At 42.6% G+C, this 23,320-nt stretch overlaps 1 protein-coding gene across 10 annotated transcripts in view; it reads left to right on the top strand.

The window, feature by feature from the left end:
* Positions 1-266: 266 nt before the first annotated feature.
* The window catches only part of SLC17A5 (solute carrier family 17 member 5), an 85,958-nt gene continuing 62,904 nt past the window's right edge, over positions 267-23,320 (top strand). For 2 of the 10 annotated variants that reach the window (XM_060419174.1, XM_042253151.2), the window contains exons 1-4: positions 267-489; positions 9,007-9,063; positions 16,639-16,835; positions 20,207-20,440. In XM_060419174.1, coding sequence (XP_060275157.1) covers positions 396-489; positions 9,007-9,063; positions 16,639-16,835; positions 20,207-20,440 — 582 coding nt within the window. In that variant the 5' untranslated portion in view covers positions 267-395. 10 annotated transcript variants of the gene reach the window in all.

Below are 23,320 nucleotides of genomic sequence, written 5' to 3'. Positions count from 1 at the left end.
TCCCAGTCCCCGCTGTTCTCTGAGCTTTACCAGGGAGCGCAAGGGACGGTAACACTAGTCTTTAGAACACCAGCGACCCAGCGGGCCTACAGCTGGCGGGCCCGACAACTTGGCGTCCGCCGCACCTCAGCGAGCCTGACCCTCAGAACCCGGCCGTCCCCGCCCCACCGGCCGCCATAACGCCCGACCTCAAGATGGCGGCGGGGGCGGAGCCTGCGCGGCCGCCCTGGGGCGGAGCCTGTGACTGACGTGGCCGGGGTGGGGTCAGACTGGGGGCGGTGCCAGCGGCCCAGCTCAGCCTGGCCGCCTCGGCCCGGGGGCGGGGGGCTTCGGCGGTCCCGCTGGAGCTCTCTTTTCCGCGGAGCAGGTTTGCGCCGTAGCTCCCTGAAGGCATCATGAAGTCCCCGGTTTCGGACTTAGCCCCGAGCGACGGCGAGGAGGGCTCGGACCGCACACCGCTCCTGCAGCGCGCCCCGCGGGCGGAAACCGGTGAGTGGCGGCGCGATCCAGGGGGTTTTCGGGCGGGTGGCCGTCCCAAGGTGGAGGGTGTCCAGAGCCGCTCAAGCCCTCGGGGGCTGAGATCGGGGAGCCCGGTGAGGGCCCCCCCCTCAAGCCTCCGATTTCTCAGATGCCCAGAAGCCCGCTGCCGGGCCCGGGAGGCGAGCGGCGCCGGGAGGCCGGGGCTGGGCGGAGGTTCCAGCAGGACCTCGGCAGGTGCAGCCCCGGGGGTCTCCGCAGGTGCAGCCGGCGGGCTCGGGCTCGGACCTGCTGGGCGCCGCGGGCGCAGGGCGCCGGGCGATCTTCCGTAGTATTGAGCTGGGGACCCTGTGGAAGAACGAACTGGGGGAGAGAACCTTGAAATGAATGGGCAGAGGGCGAAGCGGAGGACCCCGAGGAAAAAAGCGCCCTGGGGAAACCTGCAGTTGAAGGCTGGAGGGCGGGACGGAGAAGTGGACTCTTCCTCCTTGTCACTGCCACCTTGCCACAGCTGCTGGTCCTCCAGCATGTGATCTGGTAGCTAGCTCCTTGGGCGTGGAGACAAAAAAAAAAAAAAAAGGACTGGGGTTAACTTTGTTGCGTATGCGGAGGGAAATTATTGGATAACTCAGCGAATATCTTGAAATTGTGCAGTAAAAGTTACTGCATACATTTTTTCCCCCGTATAGTTAGTTGTCTACAGTGAAGTCATAGCAGTCTAATAAATTAGGAAACGGGTAGGCTATCCACAGATAGGCTTAAGATAGGCTATCCATAGAGCGCGCTAAGGTAATTTATCGAAAGCCTTGCAGCAAATAGAAAAGGATGTATAATACTTCACAATGCATCTTCCCTGAATTTGGGAAAATTAAAATATTTTGCTATCATGCTTCTTTAAAAGAAATAAAAACTAAAGAATAAATCACTTTGCGTGCTTTCTGTAGTTTCAAAGATGTATGCTTGAGAAACAGAGCTGAATTAGAAATTCAACTTTTCTTGACCAAGAGCAGTATAACCTTTTAAGTTTGTTTTCAACATTACCAGATGGTGGCAGTAGAGGTAGCAATATTATAGCTCCATCGGGCAACTAGGTGCTTATTTTTGTGGACGCTCAGGGTAAGCATTGTACCATACTAGCGTTTTATCTGGAAGTTGGACTTAGTTCCATAAACTGATCTTTTTTCATGACATATGAATTAGATTTCTATAATCCTCTTCTCTGAAATAATCTAGTGTGGAAATACAGAAATAAATGCCATAAAGATATTCCCTAGAAACTACTATGTTCTATTGCAATTGGGAAATAAATATATATATAATCAAATTTTAGCTCAGATGTTAAACAGAGTAGTTGTCAGGAAATGCAGATTAAAACTGCAGTGAGCCATTACATGCTTACTGAAATAACTAAAGTTAAACTGGCCAAAGATACCAAATACTGGCAAACATATGGAATAACTAGAACTCATATTTTGCTGGTAAGAGTATAAAATGGTGCAAGTACTTTGGAAAACTGGCAGTCTGTTAATATTTTAAAGTTAAACATGCATGACCATAGTACCAAACAATGTTTATAGCAGCTTTAATTCATAATATCCATAGTTAAAAACTGGAAACAACCTATCCATCAGTCCATCAACAAATGACTAGGTAAACAAATTGGGGTATAGTCACACATACTCAGTGATAAAAAGTAACTGCTGACACTCCTGATATGGCTAAATCCCAGGCACAAAGGAAACTACCATGTTAATGTATCTTTTGGTCAGTATGAGGTTCTAAACAAGCAAAACTAATCTGTGATAACAGGAAGCAGATCATTGATTGCATGGAAGCTACAGGCAGGAAGGAGTTGCCTGCAGAGACACTAGGGTACTTTTTGGGGTGATGGAAAAATTCTGCATCTTGACTAGGGATCAAAGATGTATACATCTGTCAAAATTCACCAAATTGTACACTTGAAATGGGAGCATTTATTGTGTGTAAAATATACCTCAATAAACTAGATTTAAAAAGAAAATTTTCATTCCTTTTGGGAAATGGAATGAGATGGAAATGAAATTTGAAAACAATCCCTCCTTGATTCATGGGTTGAGTGTTCTTGTATAGATCTTAGCCCTGTTCCTCATGCCTTGAGGTGGCTGTCTTTATTATAACCATTTCCCCTCTTATTTTTACTCTATACATTACCTACAACAGAGGAAAAGAAGATAAAAATAGCACAACACATTGTTATTTTTTGCTACTTAAAATATAAGGGTTTTAGAGAAAAGTTACAGGGTGTTGCATTAGTCAACAATATTTTAAATTACGCTTTGTGCCTGGCGTGCTATGACAAGGACAAGAGAGGAGCAATGGGAAAGACAAAGATGGGTGTAACAGCTTTATAAGAGGCCCCAGGGGTTACCTCATCTTCTCGCTCAGTAGTGCCCTGGTCCTGGCTTCTGTACATCTAATAGAAGAAACAAGATGACTATCAGTTATATTTTTATTTAAATTATGTTCTGTATGTTTACTTTGCACATTTCAGACATTGTAGGTGTTTAAAAAAAAAAAAACTTTTCATCCAGAATTAGCTTTTTAGTGGTGCCTGAAGGAGTAAATCTTCAGCTGACCTTAAAATCTCTCTTTCTGTATGTTTATATATGTCTTGGGCTTCCTTTGGTAGCTCAGTGGGTAAAGAATCCGCCTGCCATGCAGGAGACCCCAGTTCAATTCCTGGGTCAGGAAGATCCCTTGGAGAAGGGATAGGCTACCCACTCCAGTATTCTTGGACTTCTCTGGTAGCTCAGTTGGTAAAGGCTCTGCCTGCAATGCAGGAGACCCTGGTTTGATTTCTGGGTCAGGAAGATCCCCTAGAAGAGGGATAGGCTACCCACTCCAGTATTCTTGGGCTTCCCTGGTGTCTCAGACGGTAAAGAATCCACCCACAATGCGGGAGACCTGGGTTGGATCCCTGGGTTGAGAAGATTCACTGGAGGAGGACATGGCAACCCACTCCAGTATTCTTGCCTGGAAAAACCCTGTGGACAGAGGAGCTTGGCGGACTACAGTCCATGGGGTCACAAAGAGTCCAGCGTGACTGAGCATTTATGTTTTACTTATCATTTATGTTTGTTTTGGACCAAGCCTATATGAAATTAGCAGTATCTTCTGTACGCCTATGTGTATAGTTTTGTTTACCAGAGGAGATAACAAAAGCTGATAAAATGTTAGTTATAATGTTATACATCAGTTAAAACACCTTAGAGACTAAACTACCATCTGGTGGGCATCATTTTATATATAAACAACCAACAGCCAAAGAGATTAAGTTCCCAAAGATTGCTATAGCCGTGTTAAAGTCTAACCAGAGTTCTAGATTTTAGTCCCATCCTCCTTCCTTGTCACAACACTGCCACCTTTGCGTTACATTTGAGAAAGTCCTATTTGCAAAATGCTTAATCATTTTTGTTGACTTCACAAATTTGAAAGTTCACCACTCATTCCATCATGGATAAGAGGTCACGGTCTTGTTTTTATAGGTCGTGCTTCTTTATTAAGAGAGCTAAAATTAAGGTATATTTCTATAGTGTTAAGAACCTCTCAGGTTGACAGAATATGACAGAATTCTCCGTAACCTGACTGGTTTGCCTTTCAGGCATTTGTTTTTACATAGCCAGCTAGATTTCAGAGATGCACGCCAAAGTGATGGCAGACATTGTGTTGCTGTAGATGGCATTATTTCATTCTTTTCTCTGGCTGAGTAATATTTCATTGTATATGTGTATCACATCTTCTGTATCCATTCCTCTGTTGATGAATATTTAGGTTGCCTGAATGTCCTGGACATTGTATAAGTGTTGCAATGAACACTGAGGGTACATGTATCTTTTTGAATTATGATTTTCCCCAGATAATATGCCCAGGAGTAGGAATATTGGTAGCTCTTAGTTTTTTTAAGGAATCTCCATATTGTTCTCTATAGTGACTGTATCAATTTGCATTCCCACCAACAGTCTAGGAGGGTTCCGTTTTTTCCACACCCTCTCCAGCATTTATGGTTTGCAGACTTTTGGATGATGGCCATTCTGACTGGTATGAGGTGATACCTCATTGTAGTTTTGATTTGCATTTTGCTGATAATTAGTGATGTTACACATCTTCTCATGTGCTTTCTAGTCATCTGTATGTCTTCAGAGAAATGTCTGTTTAGGTCTTCTGCCCATTTTTTATTTGTTTTTTGTTTTTCTGAGCTGCATGAGCTGTTCATGTATTTTAAAGGAGATTAATCCCTTGTTATGACCAACCTAGATAGCATATTAAAAAGCAGAGACATTACTTTGCCAACAAAGGTCCATCTAGTCAAGGCTATGGTTTTTCCAGTGGTCACGTATGGATGTGAGAGTTGGACTGTGAAGAAAGCTGAGCACCAAGGAGTTGATGCTTTTGAACTGTGGTGTTGGAGAAGACTCTTGAGAGACTCTTGGACTGCAAGGAGATCCAACCAGTCCATTCTAAAGGAGATCAGCCCTGGGTGTTCTTTGGAAGGAATGATGCTAAAGCTGAAACTCCAGTACTTTGGCCACCTCATGCGAAGAGCTGACTCATTGGAAAAGACTCTGATGCTGGGAGGGATTGGTGGCAGGAGGAGAAGGGGACGACAGAGGATGAGATGGCTGGATGGCATCACCGACTGGATAGACTTGAGTCTGAGTGAACTCTGGGAGTTGGTGATGGACAGGGAGGCCTGGCGTGCTGCGATTCATGGGGTCGCAGAGTCGGACATGACTGAGCAACTGAACTGAACTGCCCTGAATTCCTTGTTGGTTGCTTCATTTCCAGATCTCTTCTCCCATTTTGAGGTTTGTCTTTTCACTTTGGTTATGATTTCCTTTGCCATGCAAAAGGAAAGTTTAAGTTTAATTAGCCCCGTTTGTTTATGTTTGGTTTTTATTTTCATTTACTCTAGGAAGTGTATCAAAAAAGATCTTGCTGAAATTTATGTCAAAGTATGTTCGGTGCATGTTTTCCTCTAAGAGTTGTATAGTGTCTAGTCTTACATTTAAGCCTTCAGTCCATTTTGAATTTATTTTTGTGTGTGGTGTTCAGAAGTGTAATAATTTCATTCTTCTACATGTAGTTGTCCAGTTTTCCCAGCACCACTTATTGAAGAGACTGTCTTTCTCCATTGTGGATTCTTGCTTCCTTTTTCACAGAGTAGGTGACCGTAGGTGCCTGGGTTTATCTCTACTTTCTATCCTGCTCCATTGGTCTATATTTCTGTTTTTCTGCCAGTATTCTGTCTTGAATACTGTAGCTTTGTATTCTAAAGTCAGGGAGCCTGATTCCTCTAATCTAGAGACTGTCACACTGAGTGAAGTAAGTCAGGTAGAGAAAGACAAATATCATATTATATTGCTTATATGTGGAATCTAAAAAAGGGGGATACAAAGGAACTTATCTACAAAACAGAAATAGAGATACAGATGTAGAAAACAAATTTACAGTTACCAAGATATAATGAGGGAGGCATAAATTGGACGATTGAGATTGACATATACACACTACTGTATATAAAATAGGTAACTATAAGGACCTGCTGAGTAGCACAAGGAACTCTACTCAATATTCTGTAATGACCTATATGGGGAAAGAATCTAAAAAAGAGTGGATATATGTATATGTATAACAGATTCACTTTGCTATACACTTGAAAATAATACAACTTGTAAATCAGATCAATTATTAATATATCCCCCAAATGTTTTTAAGTGGTGGGGGGGAAGGAAGGCTCAATGCTGATAAACCACAGGAATGTATAGATTTTTCTGCTTAATCTAGATAGGAGGGAGGAAGAGAATTAGGCACACACAGAAAATTTCCATTCCTCACACTTCTCACCAGTTGAAGGTTTATTTTTGTATGAATGAAATGTGTCTTGTATTTGATTAAATGGACTTTCAGAATACTGTTTGCGCCGAAAATATGTTCATTCATGTTAGGAAAAGTCAGTTTTAGATCTCCTTTGACATTTCTTTGTGTTTAAAAGCAGAACGTGGATCTGGAGGCAGGGTGCCTAATTGCCAATGCTAGTTTCACTACCTAACCTAACCTCTCTGTGCCTGTAAATCAGAGAAAAATAATATACCTAACTCATAGGGCTATTGTGAGGATTAAATAAGCTAATAGAAAGTGCTTGGAATAGTTTAGCATACAGTAAACGTTAATTACTATTATTAGCATCAATTAAAATTGTTTGGATTTTGCATTCCTCAGAGCAGCTGGCACCAAAAAAGAAAGAGCCCCATTCTTCATGTAACACTCTATTGGAACTTGATTTTCTAGCTTAAAATGGCACATCCTCTGCTTTATTTCATTTTGTTATCGTTTTGTTTTGTTTTTTTGCCTCTACTATTCTTTTGGGACAAGAGGCAGATGGTTACATTCAAGTTCAGTTATATAAGCTTTGTATAGTACACATAAATAGAACTTGTGTGTAATTACAGTCTTAAATGTAAGGTATGCAGTGCTCATAGATAGCAGCCATATTGCAGGATGAAGGGAAGTGGCCTTGGGTCATGTTGTGATGATCAGTGTTAACATATTAAAGTAACTGAGTCCATTTTAGCGGTTTTTTATTTTTCTCTTACAGAGTATAGAGTTAAACAAGGCCTACATTTAACGTTGTGTGTTGGTCACTCAGTTGTATCCGACTCTTTGAGACCCCATGGGCTGCAGCCCGCCAGGCTCCTCTGTCCATGAAATTCTCCAGGCAGATACATTTAATATTGTTGCATATATTTTAAAAATTAATATATTCAATGCCTAACAGTAAAAAAATTAACTGAGTCCATTTTAACGGAATTTGTTTTCATGTAAATGGATATTAATTTGGGAACTAGAAATAAATAAGGATTTATCAGGAGTGGGTTACCCATAAGACAGGCTCTGTGTGTGTGTGTGTGTGTGTGTGTGTGTGTGTGTGTGTGTGTGTGTGTGTGTTAGTTGCTCAGTCATGTCCAACTGTCTTGGCAAGTCCAACCCATGGACTTGCCAGGCTTCTCTGACCATGGAATTCTTCAGGCAAGAACACTGGAGTAGGTTGCCATTCCCTTTTCCAGGGGATCTTCCTGACCCAGAGACTGAACCTGGTTCTCCTGTATCATAGGCAGATTCTTTACCATCTTAGCCACCAGGGAAGCCCAAGACAGGCTAAGATTAGTTAAATATTTACCCCTTTTAAAAGCAAAACTTACTTTAGCCATTTAGATAAGAACTCTTTTTTAATGCAGTTCCCTGGCCAAGGGGCTCACCCATGCAAGCCCCTCCTCTAGAGAAAGTCACCGTCTTTGCATAGGTCAGTGCCCTTGACCATGAATTTTCCACCTCAGTCTTAGCCCCTCACCACCACTCAGTACGTCCCTGCTCCTCAGCCAGGCCCGCTCGTCCCCAGTGTCAAACCCTCCCACCGCGAGTGGAGGCCGGGGATTCTCAGGTTTTTACGAGCCTGCACGCACCTCAAGCACCTCCTTACTCCAACAGAAGTCTGGCCTCCTGGGCGCTCTACTCCCACCCCTCACTGCTGTTGTCTTACAGCAATTGGTGGGGTCACTTCATACTCCATACTGATGCTCCCAGACAATCACCCCTCCACTCTCAGGGCCGTTTGGCTAGACCACTTTCCCCAGCATGGTCTCCTCTCTGCCCACTGCCCAGCCCTTTGCTTCACCGCAGGCTTTACCGCCTGACACACATCCATCTTCTCCGTTCTAATTCCCCACTGTTATCTCGAGTGACTTCTCACATGTAGCGCCTCAAGTTCTCAGACTCAAACATGTCTGACGACTTCCTTCCCTCCTTAGTCACCCTTGGACTTCGCCAGCTCCCATAACTGCCTTAACCACAACTAGAATTCCTCCCTTCCTGCCTGTGTAACTGCTCCACTTTGACCTCTCTCTCATTCCATCTGAACTTTCCACCCACTGACTCCTCATTTATTTTTATGGAAGATTCCACACGGGTCCAGAAGTAGAGAGAAGGTGTGTCTGTTTTATCCATTGTCAAGATAGGTACCAACTTCATAGGTAGAACTGTGAGCTTCCATTAAGAAACACCCTTTGGGACTTCCCTTGTGGACCAGTAAGACTCTGCTTGCCAAGGCAGGGGGTATGGGTTAGATTCCTGCTCCAGGAAGATTCCACATGCCTCGGGGCAACTAGGCCAGTGCAGCGCAACTACTGAGCCTGTTCTCTAGAGCCCGTGCTCCACAACAAAAGGAGCTACCTCAGTGAGAAGCCGATGCACCACATGAAAGATAGCCCCCACTCCCCGCAACTAGAGAAAGCCTGCGTGCAGCAGTAAAAGACCCAGAACAGCCAAAAATAAGTAAGCCAATAATTGTTTAAAAGATACACCTCTCGACTTTTTCATGCTTGCTCAGTCGTGCCCGACTCTTTGTGACCCCATGGACTGTAGCCCACCAGGCTCTTCTATCCATGGAATTTTCCAGGCAAGAATACTGGAGTGAGTTACCGTTTCCTCCTCCAGGGGATCTTCCCAACCCGGGGATCAAACCTGTGTCTGCTGTGTCTCCTGAATTGGCAGGTGAGTTCTTTACCAGCCAAGCCACTGGGGAAGCCACACTCTCTACTTTTAAGCCCCCTAAATATTTGTATGCCAACTCTTGCAGACACTGCTCTAGGCATTGAAGGTGGACAGCGGTGAACAACACAGCCGAAAAGCTCCTGCTTTCACTGAGCATTAGCCCTCTCCATTTTACTTGCTTCTTGAGTCAGAATCATACTCCAGCACTTTATGTTCTTGCTTGTACTCTAAACTCCTTTGCCCTCTTGCTTTGTCACTGCATCCATCTCAGTGTGAGCTATCTGCTTACAGGCAAGTTGTGCTTCAAGGTGAAACACAAGGGCAGATTGCTCACCCCAATTTTGGGTGGATATTCATTCACTCAGCAGTTCTGTCTGTTTCACCGGGAACTTCACACCCCGACTCTCTTCAATAGCTTCTTTTTTCAACTCTTAATTTCTCAAAAATGAGAAATAACCTGGATCCCTAACATACATGCATGCTCAGTTGCTTCAGTCATGTCCAACTCTGTGCCACCCTATGGACTGTAGCTCTCCAGGCTCCTCTGTCCATGGGATTCTCTAGGCAAGAATACTGGAGTGGCTTGCTATGCCCTCCTCCAGGGAATCTTCTTGACCCAGGGATTGAACCCACATCTCCTGTGTCTCCTGCACTTCACACTGATTCTTTACCCACTGAGCCACCTGGGAAGCCCTAATTACCTCAATTCCTAATATCCAGAGAAAGCATTATAATAATAACAGTTCACAGTAATTGAAGCATATTATGTGTGTTGTAAATATTTTATATGTGCCACCTCAGTTAATCCTTAAAACCATGATCTAAAATGCTTAGACTGATACTGAGCACATTGAGCTCAATAATTATTGCCTATTGTTTTTGTCATTAAATTAAGAAACCAGTGTTCCATTCAGTTACTGCAGCATCATAGTCCAGCCCCATCAGGTCATCTGCTGTTTCCTGCTCCTTTTAAAAAAATTAATTTAGTTTTAATTTTATTTTTTTTTAATTGGAGGATGATTGTTTTACAATGTTGTATTGGTTTCTGCCATTACAACAATGCAAATCAGTCATATATATATATGTATATATATATATGTATCCCCTCCCTCTTGAGCCTCCCTCCCCCTTCCTGTCCCATTTCTCCAGGTCATTACAGAATGCCATGCTGGGCTTCCTCTGCTATATAGCAATTTCCCACTAGCTATCTGTCTTCAGTTTCCCACTAGCTATCTGTCTTCCACACGGTACTGTATATCCATCAACGCTATTTTCTCAAGTCGTTGTATTCATCCTGCCCTCTCCTTCCCCTGTTGTGTCCATAAGTTCGTTCTCTACATCAGTGTCTCCGTTTCTTCCCTTTTAATAGGGTCATCAGTACTATTTTTCTAGATTCCATATATATGAGTTAAAATATGATACAGTTTCTTCCTCTTTCTGACCTTGTTGTTCGGTCGCTAAGTCATGTGTGACTCTTTGTGACTCCGTGGACGACAGCACACCAGGCTCCTCTATCCTTCACTATCTGCCAGAGTTTGTTCAAATTCATGTCTGCTGAGTCAGTGATGCTATCTAACCCTTCCTACCCTTTGCTGTCCAACGCTTGCTATCTAACTGATGCTTCAGCCCTTCCAAGGAATATGCAGGGTTGATTTCCTTTAGGGTTGACTAGTTTGATATCCATGCAGTCCATGGTGGGAGGTGTAATGGTTCAGTTCAGTTCAGTTCGGTTCATTTCAGTCGCTCAGTCGTGTCCGACTCTTTGCGACCCCATCAATCGCAGCACGCCAGGCTTCCCTGTCCATCACCATCTCCCCGAGTTTACTCAGACTCACGTCCATTGAGTCCGTGATGCCATCCACCCATCTCATCCTGGGTTGTCCCCTTCTCCTCCTGCCCTCAATCCCTCCCAGCATCAGAGTCTTTTCCAATGAGTCAACTCTTTGCATGAGGTGGCCAAAGTACTGGAGCTTCAGCTTTAGCATCATTCCTTCCAAAGAACACCCAGGGCTGATCTCCTTCAGAATGGACTGGTTGGATCTCCTTGCAGTCCAAGGGACTCTCAAGAGTCTTCTCCAACACCACAGTTCAAAAGCATCAATTCTTCACCATTCAGCCTTCTTCACAGTCCAACTCTCACATCCATACATGACCACTGGAAAAACCATAGCCTTGACTAGACAGACTTAGTCAGCAAAGTAATGTCTCTGCTTTTGAATATGCTATCTAGGTTGGTCATAACTTTTCTTCCAAGGAGTAAGCGTCTTTTAATTTCATGGCTGTAGTCACCATCTGCAGTGATTTTGGAGCCCCCCAAAATAAAATCTGACACTGTTTCTACTGTTTCCCATCTATTTCCCATGAAGTGATGGGACCAGATGACATGATCTTCGTTTTCTGAATGTTGAGCTTTAAGCCAACTTTTTCACTCTCCTCTTTCACTTTCATCAGGAGGCTTTTCAGCTCCTCTTCACTTTCTGAGTTAAATTCACCCATTCCAGACCATTTTAGTTCGTTGATTCCTAAAATGTCGATGTTCACTCTGCCATCTCCTGTTTGACCACTTCCCATTTGCCTTAATTCATGGACCTAACATTCCAGGTTCCTATGCAATATTGCTCTTTACAGGATTGGACCTTGCTTCTATCACCAGTCACATCTACAACTGGGTATTGTTTTTGCTTTGGCTCCATCCCTTCATTCTTTCTGGAGTTATTTCTCCACTGATCTCCAGTAGCATATTGGGCACCTACTGACCTGGGGTGTCCCTCTTTCGGTATCCTATCATTTTGCCTTTTCATACTGTTCATGGGGTTCTCAATGCAAGAATACTGAAGTGGTTTGCCTTCACATGCTAGAAAGTAATGCTCAAAATACTCCAAGCTAGGTTTCAGCAATACGTGAACCATGAACTTCCAGATGTTCAAGCTGGATTTAGAAAAGGCAGAGGAACCAGAGATCAAATTGCCAACATCCACTTGATCATTGAAAAAACAAGAGTTCCAGAAAAACATCTATTTCTGCTTTATTGACTATGCCAAAGCCTTTGACTGTGTCGATCACAATAAACTGTGGAAAATTCTGAAAGAGATGAGAATACCAGACCACCTGACCTGCCTCTTGAGAAACCTATATGCAGGTCAGGAAGCAACAGTTAGAACCAGACATGGAACAACAGACTGGTTCCAAATAGGAAAAGGAGTACGTCAAGGCTGTATATTGTCACCCTGCTTATTTAACTTATATGCAGAGTACATCATGAGAAACGCTAGACTGGATGAAGCACAAGCTGGAATCAAGATTGCCGGGAGAAATATCAATAATCTCAGATATGCAGATGATACCATCCTTATGGCAGAAAGTGAAGAGGAACTAAAAAGCCTCTTGATGAAAGTGAAAGAGGAGAGTGAAAATGTTGGCTTAAAGCTCAACATTCAGAAAACGAAGATTATGGCATCTGGTCCCATCACTTCATGGGAAATAGATGGGGAAACAGTGGAAACAGTGTCAGACTTTATCTTTTTGGGCTCCAAAATCACTGCAGATGGTGACTACAGCCATGAAATTAAAAGACGCTTACTCCTTGGAAGGAAAGTTTTGACCAACCTAGATAGCATATTCAAAAGCAGAGATGTTACTTTGCCAACAAAGGTCCGTTTAGTCAAGGCTATGGTTTTTCCAGTGGTCATGTATGGATGTGAGAGTTGGACTGTGAAGAAAGCTTTGATGCTTTTGAAGAATTGATGCTTTTGAACTGTGGTGTTGGAGAAGACTCTTGAGAGTCCCTTGGACTGCAAGGAAATCCAACCAGTCCATTCTGAAGGAGATCAGCCCTGGGATTTCTTTGGAAGGAATGATGCTAAAGCTGAAGCTCCAGTACTTTGGCCACCTCATGCGAAGAGTTGACTCATTAGGAAAGACTCTGATGCTTGGAGGGATTGAGCGCAGGAGGAGAAGGGGACAACCCAGGATGAGATGGGTGGATGGCATCACTGACTCGATGGAAGTGAGTTTAAGTGAACTCTGGGAGTTGGTGATGGACAGGGAGACCTGGGGTGCTACGGATCATGGGGTCGCAAAGAGTCGGACATGACTGAGTGACTGAACTGAACTGAACTGAGGATTGTCATAGCTTTCCTTCCAAGGATCAAGCGTCTTTTAATTCCATGGCTGCAGTCACCATCTGTGGTGATTTTGGAGCCCAAGACATACTTCACTCTGTATAACGGATTCTAGGTTCAGCCACCTCCCTACAACTGACTCAAATTCATTCCCCTTTATGACTAATATTCCATTGTATATATGGACCACATCTTCAATATTCATTCATCTATCAGTGGACATCTGTGATCAGAAATCTTTCAACGAACAAAAGCCCAGGGCCAGATGTCTTCCTGTCCCTTTGGTGCTCACTCTTGTTTCCACACTGTGCTTGCCCTGCCTTTGTTTGTATCACTCTCCCTCCTCTAGCCTGCCCGTAGCTTCTTGCTTACGGATGAAGATTCACTGTTAGGTGTTCTTTCTCCCAGAGGTCTTCCTTGACCATCGCCTACCCCACACACAGCATGTTTACGTCCCTCTTTTGTCCCGTGTTACACACGTGTATTGTAGCACTGTATCTCATCGGTATGACTTTCTCCAGGGTAAATGGGAAAGGATTCTCTTTTACTCCCTGCCCTTCAGTACTTCATCTAATCTACACACAACCCAGTGAGGTGGATGGTGGTCACCTCGTTTGGCAGCTGAGAAACCTCATAATGGAAACTGTTAGCTGCCTTTCCCCAAGACACACCGCCAGTGAAGATCAGAGCTGAGATTCCATCAGCAGGTCAGTCGTGTCTGACTCTGTGCGACCCCACAGATGGCAGCCCACCAGGCTCCCCCGTCCCTGGGATTCTCCAGACAAAAACACTGGAGTGGGTTGCCATTTCCTTCTCCAGTGCATGAAAGTGAAAAGTGAAAGTGAAGTTGCTCAGTCGTGTCCAACCCTCAGCGACCCCATGGACTGCAGCCCACCAGGCTCCTCCATCCATGGGATTTGCCAGGCAAGAGTGCTGGAGTGGGGTGCCATCGCCTTCTCTGATCAGCAGGTCTGCTTTGATCTAAATCAGCCTGTGTTCTTTCAACTACACCTACTTCACATTCCTAAGTTGAAACCATCTTTTAGAAGCTGCTGTTTGTTTTGATGGGTGCTCCGCTCGTTATGCAAGCATGGTTTTACTTTGAATTTGATTTCTGTGTGGCGGGTGCCCAGTGAATGTACTCTCTCATTGTCACGCAAGCGCACTTTCCTTGGACCAGTTTCACACACTGGCCACATTCACGGGTACATTTTGCTCTGTCACCATACGTTCCTTTTTTCTTGCCATTCTTTCTTGAAATAAAATGTTTCCAACTGATTTCTAATCAACAACCATTTTTTTAAAACTAGGAACCATTTTTTTGGTAATATTTCTTAAAACCTCAAAATCATATAGTCACTTTGTGACTTCTGTGTTGGCATTTTCTTTTATGATTATTGAATGTGCCTCCTGAGGTTAAAACTGCCTGATCCATAACTACTAGGTCAGATTTTCAAGTAATTGCACTGGTAATTTAAAATCGTTTTACTCGCTTTTTCTCCACTTCCCAAGCTTTTGGCACCAAGGATGGGGGAAGGGATAGTCAGGGAGTTTGGGATGGACATGTACACACTGCTATGTTTAAAATGGATAACCAACAAGGACCTAATATATAGCACAGGGAACTCTGCTCAATGTTATGTGGCAGCTTGGATGGCAGGGGAGTTTAGGGGAAAATGGATACATGTATATGTGTGGCTAAATCCCTTTGCTGCCCACCTGAAACTTTAACAACATTGTTAATAGGGCTATACCCCAATACAAAATAAAAGGCTTAATTAAAAAAAAAACAAAAAACCATGCCTTGTAGTTTGCAAACTGTCCTTAACTAAACGGCTGCCAATTTTCGTGGGGTGGAGAGCAAGAGTATGTAGGTTCAGGTGAGAGAGGCAGTGTGAATGAAACTTTATAGTTTCCACAGGTCTGGATTGGACTGTGGCAGGTAGCACCACAGTTTGAACACCAGCTCTACTCTGGAGAAAGAAATCAAGAATGCCAAATGAAAAATTCTCTGTTAAAAGATGTCAATCTTTCACAAAGCTAAAATTGATAGCAGGTGTTAAGTGTATGAGTGCCTACAGAGGAGTGAGTGGATTACAGTATGTTAACATGCGCCTAAATGCAGTTGTTCTGTCTTCATTAAGGCTTCAATCTGAATTGAATCTGAATCTGAACCAAGACAATTGTACTCTGAAAAATATATCCTTGTGCAAAGCTAGGTCAATGAATATACCAGGATTCCTGAGTAGGGAACAACAGGCATATGTGTGTGTGTATGTATGTATTGTATTTATATATCCGCATACAATGCTAATATATCACTGCCAAATAAAAGCACACATATATGCTTTTATGTATATATAAATGTATGTATGTATTTAACTTGTCATTAGTGATTGAAATAGATTTTCATATCTTTAAAAACACTCTGTTGGTCGAACTTATGGTGTAAAACCCTGGATTCGCCACTTTGTCATTGTCACTTGGGGTCAGTCACCCTTAATTTAGCTTCCTGAACTCTTATCTCCCCTCCAGTTCTGCCACTCAATAAAAGAAGAAAAACAGAGACAGTAGGTGCATACACCTATAATCAGAGGGAAAAAAATAGGTCAAATTCCTCCTGTCATATGATCTTCCTTTAACAGGCTTCTCCCACCCACTCCGCCTTTCCTTGTGTGTGTGTGTGTGTGTGTGTGTGTGTGGTGCGTTCTCTTGCTGTGCTTTTTACCACGGGCCCTTTAAGCGAGACCAGCTGAGCAACTGTCACAGGGGCTGCAACTGTCATAGATTCTGCAAGTTTGCTTCTGGATTCTTAAATACATCTAGTTCAAGAAAGGCTTGAGTATTAATCATGGCTTCTAATTCAAACCCAGCCTCTGAGGATGGTTTTCAAGGTAAGAAATCGATCATGGTGTGTGGGGGGCAGAGAGAGGGGAAGGGGGTTCATGCCCTGGCCTTAGCAGAAAGTGTTTTATGCTGAGATATGTTTATGATGAGAGATGACTACTAACCCATAGTTAGTAATGTACACGGTATGCTGAATACTCAAGGACTTTTGGCCGTGTTTGAGATGGTTTTTCAGCAATACCAACGCCATTAAACCCCTTTAACTGTGTTTCTCGTATCTTGTCAGCTGATAGGGATTGTCAGCTTCAGTTTGACTCCAGAATGCAGATTTTTCTGAGCAAAGTTAATAAAACTGATGCCTCCATGTTTTAAGAAACCATCTTACAGTTCAGGCTCTCATATGTTAAATGTTTATCAAAGCTACAGATACCAGAACAAATTCTCCTTGATACATGCTTTTAGGTATACTTCATCTGATAGTATTCTCAGAAAAATATTCATAATTTACGAACTTGTGTACATCTAAGAAGTGACCTTTTTAATGATTTGGACAATATGATCTAAGTTATTCTTTACATGGAAGTTTTACCCCAAGTCTTTATTTCAGCTCCAGTATGCTGCTCTGCTCGTTACAACCTAGCATTTTTGTCCTTTTTTGGTTTCTTCGTTCTCTATTCATTACGGGTGAATCTGAGTGTTGCACTAGTGGACATGGTGGATTCAAACACAACTGCCAAAGATAATAGAACGTCCTACGAGTGTGCAGAGCATTCTGCTCCCATAAAAGTTCTTCACAACCAAACGGTGAGTGCTGTTTTTTCAAACAGATGATCTTAATCATGAAATAATTCCAGGTAAACATATTGAAAAACATTGAATTTGTACGTCCTACAGAAACACAGATTCTTTCTTCATGTAAACCCTGAATGATTTTCTTTTGTGTTTTCCCAGTGACTGGTTAGCTGCTACCACTGCACCCTGATCTGTTTGAAAAGTAACTTTTGAGTTTCCTCCATAAACATGCCATCCTTGAAGAGAATTTAGAAAAACCTGTCTGGCATACTGGGAAATTAGATTGTTTTAGATGTTGCTAAATAGTTTTTATGGGAACAATATTTAATAGCTGTACTCTTTAAAAGGTTCCTGTTGCAGGAGAACTTTTTAAATTTTATTTATTTATTTTTGGCTACGCTGGGTCTTGGTTGCCGCGTAGACTTTTCTCTCCTTGCTGCAAGTGGGGGCTCCTCTCTAGTTGCGGTGAGCAGGCTTCTCATTGCGGTGGCTTCTCTTATTGCAGAACAAGGGCTCTAGGGTCCACGGGCTTCAGTAGCTGTGGCACGTGGGCTCAGTAGTTGCAGTTCCCCAGACTCTAGAGTACAGGCTCAGTAGTTGTGGTGCCTGGGCTTAGTTGTTCCACGTTATGGGGGATCTTCATAGGTCAGGGATCAAGCATGTGTCTCCTGCATTGTCTGGCTGATTCTTTACCACTGATCCACCAAGGAAGCCCTCTGTTGCAGGAGAATTTAAACAATCTCAACTACAAGGGTGAAAAATAAGAATTCATCAATTTCTTTTCAAAAATCTATAACATGTCTCACCGAAGCTACTTAGATCATTTTGCCCCCCTCGTATTCTAGTGGTATTGATGAGTGCTTGTTCATCATTTGTTCAGAATTGAGTTTTACACATATTAAATGTTTTGTTTTGCATGGAGACAATACAGGGGGGACAGGCTGGTGTCTTTTTATAAGCATATTTTTCTCCATCTTCAGTGCTTATCAAGGAGCCAGATCCCATGTTAGGTGAGTCTTCTCTGCCATTTACAGATGAGAAGACTTCCCTCTCCTCAAACAGGGAAGAGGGTTTCTGCCCCCAAACAAGCACATGTATGAAAATAATGACATCAAAAATCTTTACATTGGACTTTGATAATGCTACTGAATACATGTTAAGGGTACATATCACCCACTTTCCCTACCTCAACCTGTAACTGCCAGATACTTCATGAAGCCCTGGAATTTCAGAGAAGCTACAGAATGGTACTGTAAACAAACATAATTATGGATTTGCTTTGTATTTCTCCTTTCCACAAATTCTGTCTGATAATTCAACTACTTGAAAAGTTTTAGTCACTAATCGTGTCCGACTCTTTGCAATCCCATGGACTCTAGCCCACCAGGCTCCTCTGTCCATGGAATTCTCCAGGCCAGAATACAGGGATGGGTAGCCATTCCTTTCTCCAGGGGATCTTCCTGACCCAGGGATCAAACCGAGGTCTCCTACATTGCAGGCAGATTCTTTAGCATCTGAGCCACCTATCTGCCTTATATGCACAGTAAAAAGAAATCCTGAATGGTTCTTAACACATGGGTTAGGTTACATGGCTACGTGTACTAAAGATTCAGATACCCAGTTGTCAAATCTTCGTATTTGGACTTCCCTGGTGGTACAGTGGATAGGGATCTGCCTGCCAGTGCAGGACACAGGTTCGATCGTTTGTCCTGGAAGATTCTACATGCCATGGAGCAAATAAGCCCGTGGGCCACAACTCCTGAGCCTGTGCTCTGCAGTAAGAGAAGTCACTGCAATGAGAAGTCCACGCACCGCAGCTAGAGAGTAGTCCCCGCTCGATGCAATGAGAGAAAGCCCATGCATAGCAACAAAGACCCAACACAACCAAAAATATAAACTAATAAAATTTTTAAATCTTCATATTCACCTTACTGTGTGTTGCTGCTAGTTAAAAGACCTTTCCTACTCACATGAAGTTTCTGGCTTGGTTTAAATTCTTGCTCTGTTGTACTGCTCTGTATCTTTGTTTAAGTGCTTGCTCTGAAATGAGGAGACATTATATTTTTGCATGCTAGTAGCTAACATTAAGTGGTTACTTAGTATGTGTCAGGCCTTATTTTATGTGCCTTTTCCATTTAATCTTCCCAGATTACAAATCCAGTAAGTAACAGAGCGGGCCTTGAACCCAGCCCTAGCTCTAAAGCCTGGCTTAGCCTCTGAAGTATCCTGATCAGTAACTTTCTGGATCAACTCTCTGCCTTTTTTGAGCCTCCTTTGTCACAAAACATCTACAATTCATCCCATCATCTAGTTTTATAAAATAGCAAGCATGCCTGCACATTATGACTTTCAGTGATTTTCCGTTCACTCCTAGAAACTGCATGTCTGTATCACATTGACTCACCCCCCCCAAGAGGAAGTCTGCATGTTCTTCAGCCTCCATCAGTGGTTCTGGGGAATTTCCTGGTTATCCAGTGGTTAGGGCTTGGTGCTTTCACTGGTATGGCCTGGGTTCAGTCCCTGGTCGGGACACTAAGATCTCACAGGCCTCACAGCCAAAAAACAAACGAACAGGAAAAAAAAGAACAGTGGTTCAAAATTACATTTATATGTACTCACATGCCAATAAGAGAAAGGAGCCATTTTATCAAGATGTTAAAAGGCTGGGTTTTTTTTAAAATTTTTATTTGGTAGAAATTTTCTTTACAATGTTCTGTTGGTTTCTGCTGTACAACAATGGAAATTAGTCATAATTATATATATATCTGTAGCCTCCCTCACTTCCCCCCATCCCACCCCCTCTAGGTCATCACAGAGTGCCAGGGTGGGCTCCCTGTGTTCTGTAGCGACTTCTCACTAACTGTTTATTTTACACGAGTGTGTATATATGTCAATGCTACCTCCTCCATTCATTCCCACCCTCACTTTCCCCTGCTGTGTCCAGAAATCCATCCTCTACTAGTTTCATCAGTACTGTTTTTCTAGTTCCCATATATATATGTTAATTGTTTTTCTCTTTCTGACTTACTTCACTCTCTATAACAGGCTCTAGGTAGAAACCTCAGGCACTGTTAGTGGGAATGTAAACTGATGTAGCCATTGTGGAGAAGAGTGTGGCGTATTCCTTAAAAAAAAAAAAAAAAAAAAGAGGACTAAAACTACCATATGACCCAGCAATCCCACTACTGGGCATATACCCTGAGAAAACCGCAGTTCTAAAAGACATGCGCACCCCGTGTTCTCTGTAGCGCTATTTACAGCAGCCAGACTTGGAGGAAACGTCCAAGTCCACCGACAGATGAATGGATGAAGCTGTGGTACATGAACACGAAGGAATGTTGCTTAGCCATAAAAGACTTTTTTTGTTTTCCTGTTCTTTATAGGGTAAAAAGTACCGGTGGGATGCAGAAACTCAAGGATGGATTCTCGGATCTTTTTTCTATGGCTACATCATCACACAAATTCCTGGAGGATATGTTGCCAGCAGAAGTGGGGGGAAGCTGTTGCTAGGATTCGGGATCTTTGCTACAGCTATCTTCACCCTGTTCACTCCCCTCGCTGCAGATTTCGGAGTCGGAGCCCTTGTTGCACTCAGGGCACTAGAAGGGCTAGGAGAGGTATGCTTTTTTCTCTTTTATTTTTCTTCTTACCCCTTCTCACTTTCTTATCTTCTTAAAGATATCATTCTTTGGTATGAACATGAGCCCCAAGAAATGACACTGAAAGATGATAAGGGTTTATTTTTTAACTAAAAACTGATTAAACCATAAAATAACGTGAGTAGATTTTTGTTTGTGGTTGATGAGCTCTCCAGTGGAAGCACTCCAAAGTTAGAAGCTTTGTTCAAAGACCAGAGAAAACATTTTGTAGGGGACACTTCACAGCTCCCCCTGCTCCCTCCTACTGAGGAGATAAGGAAGTGAAAAAGTATTAGTCTCATTCAGGCCTTAAATAAAGTAGATGAATAAAGTTAACACTGAGAGGAATCCCTTTATATCTGTGTAGGAAAAACACTGACTGGAGTAGTAAAATCCAGTCATATAGTAATAGCTAGAAAACTTCGGAAATTGCCAAGTGCTATTTACATTTAAGCTTTGGTCACTCACCTGAATGATCCTTATCAAATAGAGGTGTACCAAATAAACTCTTCTTGATTACAAAATAAAACTAGCCCCCTAATACCAGGTTCCTCTTCTCCTTATATAAGTAAAATACCTGTTTTACAGATAAAGACATGGAAGTTCTAAGAGGTTAACTAATCTTTCTGAGGCTACAACAGCTAGTGAATGGCCAAGGAGAGCAGTGAATCTACCACTTTGAATCTATCAGAGTCCATTCCTTCCTGTTCCCTGTAGCATCTCTTCCTCTCCCAAGTCTCTATGGACCTCCCTGCTTTCACCGTTCTGTTACTTCTCCATTATCAGTAATTGGTATTTTTTTCAGTCAAGGTGTAACAGATGTACAATATTATGTAAATCTCAGATGTACAACATAGTGATTCAAACAGTAAACTGTGGAAAATCCTGAAAGAGATGGGAATACCAGACCACCTGACCTGCCTCTTGAGAAATCTGTATGCAGGTCAGGAAGCAACAGTTAGAACTGGACATGGAACAACAGACTGGTTCCAAATAGGAAAAGGAGTACGTCAAGGCTGTATATTGTCAGCCTGCTTATTTAACTTATATGCAGAGTATGTCATGAGAAACGCTGGGCTGGAAGAAACACAAGCTGGAATCAAGATTGCTGGGAAAAATATCAATCACCTCAGATATGCAGATGACACCACCCTTATGGCAGAAAGTGAAGAGGAACTAAAAAGCTTCTTGATGAAAGTGAAAGAGGAGAGTGAAACAGTTGGCTTAAAGCTCAGCATTCAGAAAACGAAGATCATGGCATCCGGTCCCATCACTTCATGGGAAATAGATGGGAAACAGTGGAAACAGTGTCAGACTTTATTTTGGGGGGCTCCAAAATCACTGCAGATGGTGATTGCAGCCATGAAATTCAAAGACGCTTAGTCCTTGGAAGAAAAGTTATGATCAGCCTAGATAGCATATTCAAAAGCAGGGACATTACTTTGCCGACTAAGGTCCGTCTAGTCAAGGCTATGGATTTTCCAGTGGCCATGTATGGATGTGAGAGTTGAACTGTGAAGAAGGCTGAGTGCTGAAGAATTGATGCTTTTGAACTGTGGAGTTGGAGAAGACTCTTGAGAGCCCCTTGGACTGCAAGGAGATCCAACCAATCCATTCTGAAGGAGATCAGCCCTGGGATTTCTTTGGAAGGAATAATGCTAAAGTTGAAGCTCCAGTACTCTGGCCACTTCATGCGAAGAGTTGACTCATTGGAAAAGACTCTGATGCTGGGAGGGATTGGGGGCAGGAGGAGAAGGGGACGACAGAGGATGAGATGGCTGGATGGCATCACTGACTCGATGGACGTGAGTTTGAGTAAACTCTGGGAGTTGGTGAAGGACAGGGAGGCCTGGCGTGTTGCGATTCATGGGGTTGCAAAGAGTTGGACATGACTGAGCGACTGAACTGAACTGAACTGATACTCCATTTGTAACGTTTATAAAATATTATATTCCCTGTGATGTATAATTTCCTGACAGCTTATTTATTTTATACCTAGTAGTTTGTATTAATAGCTCTTAATCCCCTACTCCTATCTTGCCCTTCCACTAATTGGCATTTACTAGGCTAATTATGACCAGAAAACTTAAAAAAAATATACCATAAACACTCTAATTGAGTGTTTTTTGGTAGGACCATTTTTCCTGTTAATAAGAATGAATTTGAATTTTCTTCTAGTATCCCACAGTATTAGATCAGTATGTTTAAGTTATGTATTGGTTACATTTCCATTTCATTCAAGCCTTAAATAAAGTGAAAGAAAGTGAAGTCGCTCAGTTGTGTCCAACTCTTTGCGACCCCATGGACTGTAGCCTACCAGGCTCCTCCATCCATGGGATTTTCCAGGCAAGAGTACTGGAGTGGGTTGCCATTTCCTTCTCCAGGGGATCTTCCCAACCCAGGGATCGAACCTGATTCTCCCTCATTCCAGGCAGACGCTTTAACCTCTGAGCCACCAGGGAAGCCCTTAAAAAAATATATATATATATATATATATATATATATATATATACACATATATATATAATGTATTGAATGGTGATATAAAGGGATTCCTCTCAATGTTAACTTTATTTAAAGTAGATAAGTAAAGTTAACATTGAGAGGAATCCCTTTATATCATCATTGAATACATTCTTTTATATTTTTTATAACCCTTACCTTGCAGTCCTCAAACCAGTTGACAGAATCCACAAATCTTTGTTCAGATTTTTAAAGTACTTCACTATGAGGTATTTTCACTCAACACTGTAAAGGCATGTCACTCCACGAAACGTAATTCTGGTTTGAGTCTTATCCAGAAATTTTTCTTGCAACAAAATATTCAACTGAATTTAAAACATTAACGAAACTACTTTG

Source organism: Ovis aries, chromosome 8 (genome assembly GCF_016772045.2).
Source record: "Ovis aries strain OAR_USU_Benz2616 breed Rambouillet chromosome 8, ARS-UI_Ramb_v3.0, whole genome shotgun sequence".
NCBI classification, from domain to species: domain Eukaryota; kingdom Metazoa; phylum Chordata; class Mammalia; order Artiodactyla; family Bovidae; genus Ovis; species Ovis aries.
Note: the sequence above shows the minus strand (reverse complement) of the source record. Positions and strands in the feature narration are given on the sequence as shown.